Source organism: Schistocerca gregaria, chromosome 3 (assembly GCF_023897955.1).
Source record: "Schistocerca gregaria isolate iqSchGreg1 chromosome 3, iqSchGreg1.2, whole genome shotgun sequence".
Classification (NCBI taxonomy): Eukaryota; Metazoa; Arthropoda; class Insecta; order Orthoptera; family Acrididae; genus Schistocerca; species Schistocerca gregaria.
The window spans coordinates 414,162,152-414,178,495 of record NC_064922.1 but is presented as its reverse complement, the minus strand read 5'-3'; the positions used below and the strand labels follow the sequence as shown (position 1 = coordinate 414,178,495).

General features: G+C 36.6%; 1 protein-coding gene across 4 annotated transcripts in view; it reads right to left on the bottom strand.

The window, feature by feature from the left end:
- Nucleotides 1-16,344, bottom strand: part of LOC126353862 (AP-5 complex subunit zeta-1-like) — a 115,913-nt gene that overhangs the window by 56,419 nt on the left and 43,150 nt on the right. For all 4 annotated transcript variants that reach the window (XM_050003028.1, XM_050003030.1, XM_050003029.1 and 1 more), the window contains one exon: nt 11,604-11,778. In XM_050003028.1, coding sequence (XP_049858985.1) covers nt 11,604-11,778 — 175 coding nt within the window. The remainder of the gene's footprint in view (nt 1-11,603; nt 11,779-16,344) is intronic.

The window sequence follows — 16,344 nt, the reverse complement described above, 5'->3', positions numbered from 1 at the left end:
CATCCATGTTTCTTAAGATCCACAAACAAGATTTGTTCTTCAAAGAAGAAGAAGAAGAAGAAGAAGGAGACTTTCGGGCTGGCAGAGTTTAATGTGCTTTTATTTGGTTTGTTGGGCAACTTGCGGTGACTCCTACACTATCAACTGCTATCCAGTCTCTACACTAGCACACAAAAACTTATAACTCATCACAACTTGTGAGTCTGTCACATAAGCCCTCTCCTTCTGCATTCTGATAAAAAAGAAGTCCTGAGAATCAGTCATATGTTCACTTTTGTCATTCGCAGAAAGTACTTTTGGAACAAAGAACTTGTACCCTAATTGTTTAAACATGATCTCATGAAAAAAAAAAGAAAAAAAAAATTAAAAAAAAGATTTGCAGAAGATAGTCTGACAGCTGAGTTCATAAAACACATTTTCATCACCACCGAAGCAGAGTACCTTCACTCTTCACATTTTGCTCATATACAGCACAAATTTTGTGATGAACATTAATGGCTTTGCGATTTTTCACTTCTAAAAATTGTATTACAGGAAGTATACCACGAATGACAAGCTTTTCAAATGTAACACTCATTTTGAATGGTTACTGCAAGCCAAGTGAGAATCTCTCACTTAGCACGTCAGTCAGTGCACAGATTGTTCTCACTGCCTTCACTTTTGCCAATATTACCTGACATACAGCCCTCATATGGGTGGAATATCGTAAGGGTTTTGATAACTAAACAGCAAACTCACAGATGAAACTTTCTGGCAAAAATTAAAACAATATGTTGGATCAGGTCTCAGACCTAGATTCTTGCCGTTTGCACGCAATGCTCTAATGTATGTTTTCCTGAAAATCTTATTAGACTAGCTCACCTGAAAAAAAAAAAACAAAGTCTAATTTTTTTTGTTTTTTCAAAATGAGTATTTCAGTCAGTAGCAAAATATGTGCAATCTTGAAACTGCATGGTAGTGTACTCATCAATTTCCAATACAGTGGTTTTGTGTGTGTGTGTGTGTGGGGGGGGGGGGGGGGGGGTTATTATACAACATAACAAATTTCTGAATGCAACAATGTTCAGTAAGCTAGTGATAAGCACATTTCAGTTAAAAAATTATTACAACATTTGTTATAAGAATAAGGCTGTTCAAAGAATTTTTATTGATCAACAAACAAAACATAAGCCAGTATCTTCTTCAATCATCTTCTGAAAAGCAAAATAACTATAATCAATATCAGTACATTCTGCATAATTACCTTATAAGCTAATAAAAGCAAATCACGAAAGACAAACACACTTCACTCTCATTTCTTTTCAATGAACTCTCAAACTGAAGGATTGCACAGGGTGGGCAGGAAGTAACTAGGTATCATTAAATGGCTGTTAAGTTTTCAATACTGAAAGAATAATATTGGAAATAGTGCAAACATACCGAACACTAAACAGGATAGTCATTTTTCATGTCGTGTAATACCAATAGTGGCCGCAAGAGATGGTACACTCAACACCAGCAAAGATGACTGATGGCCTTACAGTTAGATAATACGCACAGATTGCTTCACATTATGAGGTATGGAATTCGATCATTCTTGTGTAGAGATGGTGGCTTATGGTGAAGGGCAGGAATGCTACAATTTGTCTGGAGACAATAAAGAATTGTCACACAAAGCTAAATGACTACAGGTTTGCTAAAAGATGCAGCAAAAACAGGTCGTCCACTCATGTCTCGGTGACCTGAGAATGTGGCGATTGTGCAGAACAAGTTCAATCGCACCCTGGGGAAATCAACACACCAGGCAGTTCGTGAGAGCGCACACACAAGACACGCTGTGCATCAGGTGTTGTATAAAGAATTAACTTTTGAGCACAGAAACCCCATTATGTGCAGCAGCTGACATCAGAAGACTGATCACAGAATAGAGCATGGGGAGTTGATGTTGGGTTGGCATGCAGATTGGGTTCAATTGTTTCAGAATATCATCTGGAGCAACAAGACCATATTCCATGTGGGAGGTTTTGTCAATTGGCAGAACTGTCATTAACTGGTGTCACATGATCCTGGAATTATGGTGGAGAAGAGGCATTCTCATTCAAAAGTGCCCATACAGTGTGGAATAATGGCTACAAAAGCCATCAGCCCATATCTCCTGCATTACACAATGAACAGGGAAAGCTAACTTCAAATGCTTCATGATTATGTTTGACCCACAGTATGTGGATGAGAAAATACTGACGACATCATCTTCATGCAAGATGGTGCACTGCCTCACTTTGCGAATGTCATGTGGAACTGGTTAGATGAGAAGTTTCCAGGACATTGGCTGGGGAGACATGGACCTCATGAGTGGCCTGCAAGAAGTCCGGTCTTGACATCCTGTGAGCTTTTTTTTGTGGGGTGGGGCAAAAGAGGAAGCGTACCGGATGAAAACTCGCACACTGGAAGCACGGATTTGGGGAGTTCTTACCAAAATTCCACACAAATTCCTCCAGAAAGATGTGGATTCCATTCCAGGTAGTTTGAGGAGATTGGTCAATGCCACAGGTCCCTATGTAGAAATTTAATGGAGTTCCAACATATACAATTGTATTCCCATCAACAGTGTACACACTGTATTAATTTCAAATAAATAACTCTGAAAAGACAGAAGTTATGTCTAGTCACTGCCTGCTCACCCTGTATGTCTGTTTCATAGTGCAATTATCAGATTTGTTTTTACAGCATGAAATAATAACTGTCACAACACATCCAGCATTTTCAACTAAGCACAACACATAGTTAAAATATAATATTCTTAAATTAATTTAGAATAGTTATCCAAATTACTTTCAAACAATAAGTAAAAATCTCCATATCTGTTAAGATATTTTCCTGAACATAATTAAAATACAGTCCTTGAACTGCCAGCTGAAATAAATCTGCCAACTGAAATAAACCTGTTGCACACACGCTGTTCTGCACCTCACATGAATCCCAGGAACTTCAGGATCACTAAAAGTCACATTGATGTAGAGCTTTTATTTTTTTTAAATTTATTATGCCAGACCAATGTCGGGCCTTATGTCCATTTCATTGTGCACCTGAAGGTAAGCAGCCAGTTGTAATGAGACACCCTCCTCTGACATTACCTTACCTTTTATAGAAATAGCTGATACCATTTATACTATCGATTCTTGTACAGGTGAACATTATCACAGTTGTTGACCTATTTAAAGTATTTCATATGATTCTGCATACGACGTATTATATTTAAGGCAAAAATGTATTAAAATAATTAATGTGTTACAATCGATACATGCTAACAGTTAAAATCATTCTTGTTTTAGAAATATTTGAAATTACGATTTTTCTGGTGTACTTAAAATTCATATTATTAATTGCACAATCTAATGATAATTATTAAATTTATTTCTGGATTCATTTATATAATAATTATATAACTTGGTGATGATTCTTCTTTTGTTGACCAAGTTTGTAAACTCTTTTGCTTTGTAAATTCTCTGGAATATTGTGAGTTCAGCAGAAAGTTGCAAGTAATGGGCACGCCTCTGATGGAAGAATACGTTTTTCTAAGTTTGTCAACAACAATGTAATTACTGGTATAATTAAATGTGGAAAATGTAAAGACAGTGTGATATTAAATAATGTGACAAAGAATAAAATTCAAGAAATATATAGGCAAACCTTCATCAGTTACTTAGTCACCAGGAACACACAACAGCTGCAAGAATGTAGCCCTAGACACAAAAAGTGGAGCCAACAACTTCAACAACAACAATAACAACAGTGAGATAATGAAGATAAGTAAAGAGTTTTTCATTTGCATATCTTACACCTCTTGAATCTTTTGAAAATAATGAAGAGACTAAGAATTTTAATAGTGATATGTGGGAGGGTAAGGTTACAAGCGTGAGTGTCAGCTGGAATCTGTTGACTGATAATGAAGTTTTGTCTGTTGCTAAAGAAGAAAGGACAGTTATTTGTATTTGCAGTTTTTACGTAAATGAACTTCAATCACTTGACAAAGCAAGGCCTGAGAGCTGCACAACAAAGTCGTATCAACAGTGTTGAGATAATATCAACTTTGATGGACCAGATGAATTGAAAGAGGACTTTACAACTACGATGAAGGATATCAGAAAAGATTCATACAAACTATTTGCGAAATTAGTTTTTCATGGTGGATTCGTGTGATTGCTAGGAAAATGAATAGAGACAAAAGTAGGGGTGATGAAGTGAAAGCGGTAGAGCCCAGCCAAGACATGTTTAAACGAAGTGAAAGTATAGTCAACATAGAAACATTTAAAACTGATATTTTGCAGTTGATTTTAGCAAAACAGAACGGTCTGAAAACAATAGTGAAATGGACAGGGTACAGACCAACTTAGTAATCAGGTTTTCGAACTAACAATGGGTTGTCAGATGGATTAAAAAGTGTGAACGAAAAAGTTGATGTCTTAGAAACTAAATTTATTGTTTTGAAAAATGAGTTAGTTGCACAATCTTAACAACAGGAGAAGAATGTTAATGATGTCAGAGTTCAACAGAAGGTCTTAGAGGAAAAACTTGAACAGAAGTTCAGCAGTTCAGTTAAAAGATTTTAAAACAATATGCTAAATAATGTTAATCTTTTACATCAAAAATTTCAGTAGTTCAGGAAAATTGCATTCACAACAGTCTGTATTCAAATAACGGTATTGTGTGGTCCAACATTCCAATAAGAAGTTTTCCATCAGATAATTTACGTCCAGTGGATTTTCTACACAACTGTAGAGATAGTTTTGTGTCAGGCATGGGTGACGACCAAAAAAATTAAATTTGTTAAAACATGTCTTCAATACAAAGCTCTGTCGTGGGGAAATCTAAATTTAAGTCAGTGGGAGACATATCAAAGTTTCAAAACAGGTTATTAAAAGTGAATTTATGAATGGTCAAAATTATAGGAATAGGAACAGTACCTTGAAAGAGTTATGTAAGAATCAACTTAAGAAATTAGCTCATCTAGATAAACCATTTGATGAAATGACATTGACTAATGCACTAAAAAGGAGTTTGACAGAGAGGTTGCAGTTGGATTTAGTACATGGACCTGACGATTGCCTTGAACAATTTTTATTATATGTTGGCAGGATGGATAGGGCAATAGAAAGAAGCATGTACCATAACAATCAAAATGATAGAGATCATAATAGTAATAACTACAGAAACAGAGATCATGGTAATTTGCATCAGGGTCAAAATGGTAACACAGACAGAAATTTTGAACATAACCAGAATAGGAATAATGGGGATAACCATGGTCAACTTAATAGAAGAAACAACCATAGAGGCAACTATTCGGGAAACGGCACCCAATGAAGGTCCACAGTTCTGGGGTGCGGAAACACAAGTACAGGACCCTCAATTTACACTTCCAATTAGACAATAATAACAGTATTAATAACACGGTACAGGTGCCTGTAGTTGAACAGAAGGAACATCAGATTTGTCAATTATGTTTTGATCAAAAGTTTTGGAATACTATGTATAATTATAATGATGTAGGTGCTGATCACAGACCAGAATGTGAGAGTAATGAGAATTTTGATGTAGTGTGTACTAATGATTCAGGTGTTTGATGATGATACAGATTTTGACGAGATTGAGGATCAAGAGTTTGAAAGTGTAGTATATTCTACAGTAAGGGAATTGACCTACAAAAGGGACAACTTAGGAATTTGTTATTGGAGTTAAGAAATGTGTTTAGTGAAAAACCAGGAAATGCGAAAGGCTATCAGTGCATACTTTACCTTAAATATTATCAATCTTTCTTTCTCAATCCATATAATATACCATTTTCAAAAACAAAAGATGTAGAGAAAGAAATTCAGAAAATGGAAACATGGGGTGTAATTAAAAGAAGTAGGAGTGCTTCCAATAATCCTTTAGTTGTTGTCAGTAAGAGAAATGGTGGAGTGAGAATTATTGTGGACTCTAGACATCTTAATAAATTTCTTATCAGAGATAATGACAATCTCGAGAACAGGGACGAGCTGTTACACAAATCTGATCATGTAAAATATATGACTAGTTTGGACTTGACCTCCAGATTTCACCTGACCCCACTTGAAATGAATTCTAGAAAGTATAGAGCATTTTTGTATGGAGATAAGTGTTTTCAATATTGTCATGCCATTTGGGCTAAATGTATCTGTAGCTGAATTCATAAGAGCTCTGGATTCTGTCTCAGAAAGTGAAGTGAGTTCAAAATTAATTGTGTATGTTGATGACATTCTGGTCACTGAAAAGACTTGGGAACAACATTTGAATCTGTTAAAAGATTTTTTTTTTTTTCAAAATTAGAATCAGGAGGCATGACTTTGAAAATAGGTGTGCAAATTTGGCGTGCAAGAAGTTAAATTTTTAAGACATGTCACATGTCATATCTGAAAAAGGAATTTCACCTGATAAAGAGAAACTTGATGCCACTGCTGACTTTTCTCCTCCTTGCATTATAAAAATACCTTAAATCATTTTTTGAATTAATTGGATTTTATAGAAAATTTTGTAGCAGCCAAGCTTTGAATGCTTCATGCTTGTGTGAACTTTGGAAGAAGAACCATTTGGGACTGGAATCAGGAGTGTCAGGATGCTTTCAATGAGATCAAAGGGCAGTTGTGTCAAAGTCATATATTGTTCAACCAAGGCTTGTGTCTTCCTTTTTGTATTATGACAGACAGCAGTGACATTGGATTGGGTGCTCATTTATTTCAGGAGGTTGAAGTTGATGGTGTTATTGAACATACATCTCATGTATTTGCTGGTAGAGTGTCGCAGAAACACAAAAAGACATACACTCTAACTGAGAAAGAACTTCTGGCTGTACATTGGGTTTTAAACAAATTTAAATATTATTTACTAGGTCACAAAGTTATTATCTAAACTGATTACAAAGCATTATGTTATCTTCAGGTGTATAAGCTGTACCATAACAGAATTACTCATTGGGCCTTGTTTTTACAACAGCTCTATTATGAAATCAGTTACATTAAGGGCACAGATAATGTAGTTGCTGATGCTTTGTCTAGGCGTTTAGGGTATCTTTAGGAAGTGAATCATCTAACAACTTTGGAGAAGGTGAAAAAGAGTTTAAAATGACATACTTCAGAGGTGTGAAAGAGGAAAAAAGACATCATGAAAATTTTCAAACACATCCAGATGTATTACAATCATGGTCAAACCTGTAAATTGGTTAAGAGCATGTTGGGTAAGAAAGGAGGAGAAAAAGCAGAACAGTATTATAACGTACACAAGGGTATTTTATTCAGGACATATAAGACTGACTCAGAGGATTGGAAATTACGTTGGCCGGAACAGTGTACTGATACTTTAATTACTTAAACACATGAAAATTATCGCCATTGTGGATCAACCAAATGCATACAAAAGATTCAGGATAACATCTATTTTTATAACATAGGAAGACAAGTAGAGGCCAAATGCAAAACATACTGCCTAATAGTAACCTTGATCTTGTGACTGTTGATGTTTATGGACCCTTACCTAAATCTAAGAATGGATTTTGTGGCGTTTGACATATGTTTGAAGTTCATAAAGCTGTTCCCTCTTTAGAAAGTTACCAGTAAGCAAATCATCTCTAGGTTTGAAAACACATATTTTCATCAGGTGGGTATTCCTAAAACAATTTTAACTGATAATGGTTTTCCGTTTACATCACAAACTTGGAAAGATTTTGTTGATCACACAGAAATAACGCATATTCAAACCTCGGTGTACCATCCTGAGAGTAACCCTGTACAAAGATGTGAGAGAGAGATTGGAAGACTGTTTAGAACATATTGTAGTGAGAATCATACCCGTTGGAAAGATTAAGTCAGTGATTTTAAGGATATTATGAACAGCTTACAACATTCTTCAACATGTTTTTCACCATTTCACATCATGTTTAATTGCAGACCAGCTGACCTGATTTTTGAAAATGTTGCGTTTCCACCTTGTAAAATTCTGTCACCACAATTGAGGGAAGAATGTGTTAGGGATATGATGAAAAACCAGGGGGATAGGAGAAAACACACAGCCAGGATGGTGAAGGCAGATTTTATAAGTTTGAGGTAGGAGATCTTGTGTTGGTGAGAGCCACAGAGAAATCTAAAATTTTGACATCTGAGATAAAGACATTTTTTGATATTTATATTGGATCATTCGAGGTTCATGAAAATCCACATCCTAATGCATACAGACTTGTGTAACCAAAATCTATGAAGTTGATCGAATTGGATTTTTGTTTGTTCGTTCTTTTTCCATTGTCATGAATTTAGTGTTTAAGATCATGTAGTTTCTAGAGCTCTACCTTATCCATTGACTGAGTTTAAATCTATCTGTATATGCAGAAGACTAGATAGCTGTGTTTTGTTTGAATGTAATGTAGTACGTACGATGATGTGATTTTTAAAGTCCTGTTTTATCTGCTGACCGAGTTAAAATCTATGAGACACCATATAGATACATGCTTTAATAGATATGTACTTTAGAATTTGATACATGTATGAGACTAAATGAGTACATCCTTTTACAATTTTGAATGGGATAATGTTTATAATTTGTGCTCTAACAATGAGGAATAGTATCTGACCCTATCTATGTGTAATACCTTAATAGTCCATTTTTTAAAAATTGCATTTAACTCCGTTTATTAATGTTTCATATGTGAACACTTTTTAATTGCACCTGGCATAAATCCCATATAACCAACTTTGAAAAGTTATTAAGAAGAACATATCTCAAGTGATGTGAAGAAGGTACTGAACAGCACATCTAGTACACAAAACAATGTTTCAGGATTTGATGTGAATGCTAGACAGGAAGTTACCTATCCATTGGAATGCATGGCAAGAGCTCCAAGGAGGAAGCAGGAAGATGTGGGCAGGTCCACTCCCCACACTGCTGTATGGCTGTACCATGTTGGACCAGTCAACTTAAAAGAGATTGTGGGTGCTGGATAACGTACTTGAGCATCTGTTGACTGGATCTGTGTTGGGACTGATATTTATGAATTGTTAGCCAAGGCTGTGAAAGACAGCATAAATGCACGTGTCTTCAAGTAGAATACATCACATGACTTAAAATTAATTTTGTTTTTATCATTTGTAAGTGAATTTTCTAGGTCTTTATATACGTAGATTACTTTGTATGGACAGTTAGCAAATGGTGTGGTACACATTCACTAGTGTAGACAATAAAGCAAGATGTATGCATGTCTGCTTTCATACTCTGATTTTGAGTCTCAAGCTACTGGATTGTATCACTATTCAAAGCTATTTATGACTATGTTTACTTGAATCTATCCTGGGTATTGCAATATTGTATCTGACTGGAACTTCAGTTGTGGACAGACTCGTGCTTAGGTCTGTTTTGGGTACCCTTGGTCATCGCAACTCTCTCTCTCTCTCTCTCTCTCTCTCTCTCTCTCTCTCTCTCTCTCTGTGTGTGTGTGTGTGTGTGTGTGTGTGTGTGTGTGTGTGTGTGTGTGTGGGTGGGTGGGTGGGTGGGTGGGTGTGCGAGCTCGCGCGCCAGCGCTCAAGGAGAGCGTACACCCACTGATTGAGGCTAGATGCTTCTTACAGTTACTCTTTGCACATAATTAGAATTATTGATATGATTATTAACTTATTCATTTTGTTGTATCAAAACATATTTTGCTGTTTTGTAACAAGTGTGGTTTGGATTTGTGGGTCGAACCCCACATCGTAAGCTTAGTCCCTAATATTTTTCCATTATTTTGTTCTCTCATGTGTCAACATAACCTTGAATACTCTGGTTTAGGTGGGTGACTGATTCCTAATTCTTGATTGAGTATATTTTTCTGGTCTGTACCTATTGTCGTGAGTTTTTCATACACTTAGGCTCCGAAATTTTTCTCTTCTCTTTTGAAGATTTTGAAGGTTTGATTGTATGGATGTTAACTTAAAATTTATTATTCTAGTAATTTACATTGTCTCTGTATTTAGATCTACAGTTTAGTGGTGTAATGTTGTAGCTTTGATTTTGTAGTATTTTCTTGTGACAGTATGTTCCATAGACCAGAAAATTTGAATGCCATATCCTGAAACACATATAGATTATGATTTTTGTAGTAGATATTTTTCATGTTTTCTGTAATATGTTATCTATTAGATACTTCTATACATCCATATTCTATCCTGGGCATCAGTTTGTACACTGTTTGGCAAACCTTATAGTCTGTCACAAAATATTGTAAACATACTGTTTTAAAATTTTGTAAGGTGGATATTATAAAGGGACACCCTCCTCTAACACACCCCTTTTTTTTAAAGAAATAACTGATAACATTTGTACTATCAATTCTTGTAAAGGTGAACATTATCTTGGTGTTTAACTAAAAGAATTTCATATGATGTATTATATTACAGGCAAAAATGAATAAAAAAAGAAATTAATGCGCTACAATCGATATGCACTAACAGTTAAAATCGCTCGTTTTAGAAACATTTGAAATTATGATTTTTCTGGCACAATCTAATGATAATTATTAAATTTATTTCTGGACTCATTTATAAAGTAATGATATAACTTGGTAAAGATTCTTCTTTTGCCGAGAAAGTTTGTAAACTTTTTTGCTTTGTAAACTCTTTGGAATATTGTAAGTTTGGCAGAATGTTAGGCATAGTGGGTATGCCTGTGATGGAAGAAGACATTTATGTAAGTTTGTCAACAACAAAGTAATTATTGAAATGATAATTAAATCAATATCCTAAGCTGTCGACGGCATTGATATACATCTACAGGGACAGTTGAAAATGTGTGCCCCAACCGGGACTAGAACCCAAGACCTCCTGCTTACATGGCAGACACTATCATCTGGGCCCGTGAGACCCACATCCCCAACTTAATGTCCACACACCACATTCGCAGTGCCCCTGCACATTACACTCATTACTCGTGGCAGACAATCTTACCAAGACCCGTAAGAGTTCGGGCAATGCGTGTGCATCTGCACAAAAGAAGGAGGTCAATGGCCGGTTAGCCTGAACTATATGAAGACATGTCTGAAAGAACAGATACCATCTTCATAACACAATTATTGTTTAAATGCGGACAATGTAAAGATGTTGTGATATTTAACAATATGACAAAGAATAAAATTCAAGAAATATATAGGCAAATCTTCATCAGTTATTTAGTCATCAGGAACCCACAATGTTAAATCAAAATTTCAGCTGCATGAATGTACCCCTAGACACAAAAAGTGGAGCCAACAACAACGAGATAATGAAGATATGTAAAAAGATTTTCGTTTGTATATTTTACACCTCTCGAAGCATGAAGAGACTAAGAGAATTTTAATAGTGATGTGTGGGAGGGTAAGATTACACAGTCCAATAACGGTCCAGTACAATAAATTTTAAAAATAAATCCTTTGCAGCCAATATTAACAGTTGGCCACTGAAGTTTCTGAAATGAGCTCAATTGTTTGGCAACCCAAGAGTTTTATATCAGTTCTAATTTTCCTAAAGTCACTTTGGTCATGGTCATTGTTCATTAATAGCGTAAGTTACATTAATATTCTCAAGTAAGTATTTTTTACTTTGTATACATACCTATATTTAAAAGGAAATTCAGGGCTCTTATAAGGATGGAAACATCAGAGTGTTGCCCTTTAAATCTTTCGGTAACATAACTGTTTATTCTTTTCACAATAACTAGTGCTTTTGGACCCCACTGTTTATCACTGTGGACAAGTTGACTGAGTAGGTCCAGCACTTCACAAAGAACCTGAAAAAAATGTAGTTAGCTCAAATGAAATGAAATACTGGAAAAAATTGTGCTTTCAAGGTGGCAAGAGATATGTGAATAAATAAAAGATGACATAAATGCTAGTTTTCAAAACCAGAGATTTCCTATCGGCTAACGCAAGAGAGGAAACAGTAGCACAAATTGTGTATACTCAGTCATTAAGACAAAAATCACAACAAAAAACCAGGATCAGTCATTGTGTCCCACATATCTCATCAAGGTGGAGAACCTTCGTGGATGTATAAGCGTCAAGCTGTACACAAATGGAAAACAAGCAAATAATCAAACTTAATCTGTACACTATATTAACATTAAACTCTCACTACACTACTTAACAGTATTCGTGCTAAGTTTAACCAAATATGTTAGATAGAAAGCTGCTGCTTCTTGGCTCGTATTAAGCAGCTCCTGTTTATCTCCTATTGGCAGATTAATATTCACTTAACTACATCGGTATTTTCAAACAAAATCATTACCAACATTTGCAAAAACAGTGTCCTGCTTACAATACGCTATGGCTAGGACTTGTCAGGCAGTTTTACAATGAACACTGCTACTTGCCTTGTAGCTAACAGAAGTTTTCAATCCTTGAAACTAAATATTCAGGTAATTCATATGAAGAGTGTTTAATGAGGTAAGTTATAGTTTTCTTTTGCAGTGGCAGGAATTCCCAACTTCTTGCTTTATATATTAAAAACAAAGATTCCAAGACTTACCAAGGGGGAAAGGGCCGGTAGATAGGCACAATAAATAAAACACACACACAGAATTTCTAGCTTTCGCAACCGACGGTTGCTTCTTCAGGAAAGAGGGAAGGAGAGGGAAAGACGAATGGATGTGGGTTTTAAGGGAGACGGTAAGGAGTCATTCCAATCCCGGGAGCGGAAAGACTTCCCTAAGGGGGAAAAAAGGACAGGTGTACACTCGCGCGCACACACACACATATCCATCCGCACATACACAGACACAACCAGACGCTTGTGTCTGTGTATGTCCTGATTGTATACCGATTAGGTTCCTTTCAGATTGCGCTGATACAATAGGTCCCTACTTAGCACTCATATACAACCGCTCGCTCACCGATAGACATGTACCTACAGATTGGAAAATTGCGCAGGTCGCACCAGTGTTTAAAAAGGGTAGTATGAATAATCCATCTAACTACAGACCTATATCATTGACGTTGGTTTGCAGTAGGGTTTTGGAGCATATACTGTATTCAAACATTATGAATCACCTCGAAGGGAATGACCTATTGATACGTAATCAGCATGGTTTCAGAAAACATCGTTCTTGTGCAACGCAGCTAGCTCTTTATTCGCACGAAGTAATGGCCGCTATCGACAGGGGGTCTCAAGTTGATTCCATATTTCTAGATTTCCAGAAAGCTTTTGACACCATTCCTCACAAACGACTTCTAATCAAGCTGCGGGCCTATAGGGTATCGTCTCAGTTGTGCGACTGGATTCGTGATTTCCTGTGAGGAAGGTCACAGTTCATAGTAATAGATGGTAAATTATCGAGTAGAACTGAAGTCATATCAGGTGTTCCCCAGGGAAGCGTCCTGGGACCTCTGCTGTTCCTGATCTATATAAATGACCTGGGTGACAATCTGAGCAGTTCTCTTAGGTTGTTTGCAGATGATGCTGTAATTTACCGTCTAGTAAGGTCATCCGAAGACCAGTATCAGTTGCAAAGCGATTTAGAAAAGATTGCTGTATGGTGTGGCAGGTGGCAGTTGACACTAAATAATAAAAAGTGTGAGGTGATACACATGAGTTCCAAAAGAAATCCGTTGGAATTTGATTACTCGATAAATATTACAATTCTCAAGACTATCAATTCAACTAAGTATCTGGGTGTTAAAATTACGAACAACTTCAGTTGGAAAGACCACATAGATAATATTGTGGGGAAGGTGACCCAAAGGTTGTGTTTTATTGGCAGGACACTTACAAGATGCAACAAGTCCGCTAAAGAGACAGATTACACTACACTCGTTCGTCCTCTGTTAGAATATTGCTGCGCGGTGTGGGATCCTTACCAGGTGGGATTGACGGGTGCAAAAAAGGGCAGCTCATTTTGAATTATCACATAATAGGGGAGAGAGTGTGGCAGATATGATACGCGAATTGGGACGGAAGTTATTACAGCAAAGACTTTTTCGTCGCAGCGAGATCAATTTTCGAAATTTCAGTCACCAACTTTCTCTTCCGAATGCGAAAATATTTTGTTGATCCCAACCTACATAGGTAGGAATGATCATCAAAATAAAATAAGAGAAATCAGAGCTCGAACAGAAAGCTTTAGGTGTTCGTTTTTCCCGCGTGCTGTTTGGGAGTGGAATGGTAGAGACATAGTATAATTGTGGTTCAATGAACTCTCTGCCAAGCACTTAAATGTGAATTGCAGAGTAGTCATGTAGATGTAGACTAACCATTTGATCAGCACAGGATTCCTTATGAACATTTGTCACACAATGACAATAATGGCTAAGACCATATAGTTCAGCTGCCCATGTCCTGTAAGACTGTTCTGACCATTTCTGGCAGCAGTTAAACTCTACACGAGCAGCAATAATGTGAGTATGTTTACAATGATAGGTAGAAAATAACTCACACTTCTGATCGGCACTTGAAGGTCCTCATAAGGGGCAAACTTACACAACTGATATCCAAGGGTTAAATAAATGACAAACAAAAGGCCTTGCAGAAGTTTATGTCTGTTATCCCAAATGCCTCGAATGTTGCTGCAGGCATCTTCTGCAAGTGTCCCAGTCTTCTGCTGCATCACTGTATGCAGGAAACAGTGGCAGATATGTTGTTGCCGAGGTCACAGGTTGTGCCTTCTCTTTCCGCACATTCCATGTTTTGTGAAATGACTCCTTTTACTGCTACTAATGTCCAATAATTTGATGCTCAGAGTCATGAGCACTCCCCTAGTAAATAACTTTTTAGCTGCATCTACATACATACTGTGCAAGTCACCGTATGGTGCATGGGTACCCTGTACTGCTATTAGTTATTACGTATCTTGTTCTACTTGCAGACAGAGCGAGGAAAAAATGACTGTCTACATGCCTCGATATGATCCCTATTTTCTTGTATCTCATCATTGTGGTCCCTGCTTGAAATGTATGTTGGTGGCAGTAGGGTCATTCTGCAGTCAGCCTCAAATGCCAGTTGTCTAAATTTTCTCAATAATGTTCCTCGAAAGAATGTTGTCTTCCCTCCAGTGATTTCTATTTAAGTTTCTGAACGCTTGTGTGTTATTTGAACCTAATGGTAACAAACCTAAAATCCTGCATCTGAAGTGCTTTCGTGTCTCCCTTTAATCTGACCTAGTACAGATCTGAAACACTCAAGCAGTATTCAAGAATATGTTGCACTAGTGTCTCGTATGCCGCCCCCTTTACAGATAAGCCATTCTTTTCTAAAATTATGCCAATAAACCAAAGTCAGTCATTCACTTTCCCTCACACAAACCTCAAACATTTGTCATTTCACATTGTTTTGCGATGTTATGACCAGATATTTAACCAACATGGCTGTAACACAAGACACTACTAATGCTGTATACAAACATTACAGGTTTGCTTTTCCTACCCATCTGCATTAATTTACATTTTCTGTGTTTATGCTGCCATTCATTACGCTAACTAGAAATTTTGTCCAAGTCATTTTGTATCATCCCACAGTCACTCCTCTTTGACACCATCCTGTACACCATAGCACCAGCAAACAAACTCAGATCACTGGCCACTCTGTCAACCAGATCATTTATGTATACACAGAATAAGAATGGTCCTATCGCACTTCCCTGGGGCACTCTTGATTGTATCTTAGTCTCCAATGAACAATCTGTCAATGACAACATACTTGGTTCTACAACTTAAGAAGTCTTTGAGCCACTCACATACATAGTTACAACAGTGGGACTGTTATATGATTGTATTTAGCACAATACTATAACACACAGAAGTCTGCTTGCCAAACTATTGTTGTAGTTTTAGAGAAAGACTATTATGTGACATTCTACCGCTTAGTAAAGCCAGAAAAGTCAATGTCAGTATAGTTGGGATGAAACATCTTTATGTCAAAATGTTTTTAAAACACCTACTGCCTACCGCGAAAGCTAGAATGCCCAGGTTGACTACCACTGATTTAGAATAATATTCTGAGATACAGAGTCGTTAAAAATAGTTAAATACATAAGCATCATTTTGAACAGCATTGACTTCCACATCATTGTCTTTCCCTACATCCCTGTCTTTCACAGGAATCCGGCAACAAATGATTTGTTAGAACAATTTTTCTCTTTTTTCTTATTCTTGATCATGCTGAAAACGAGATCAATCCCACTGTCATTAAAGTGATGTTCTCAAATTTAAAATATGAAATGTATGTATCATGAAGTCCAGAAACCTCTCCTACTACACTTATTTGTCTTGCTGGGGAGCATCTATACACTGACTTTATAAATAAGCCTCACACTTTTGTATTCCTCTTCTTCTTCTTCTTCTTCTTCTTATTTCATATAGGCCAA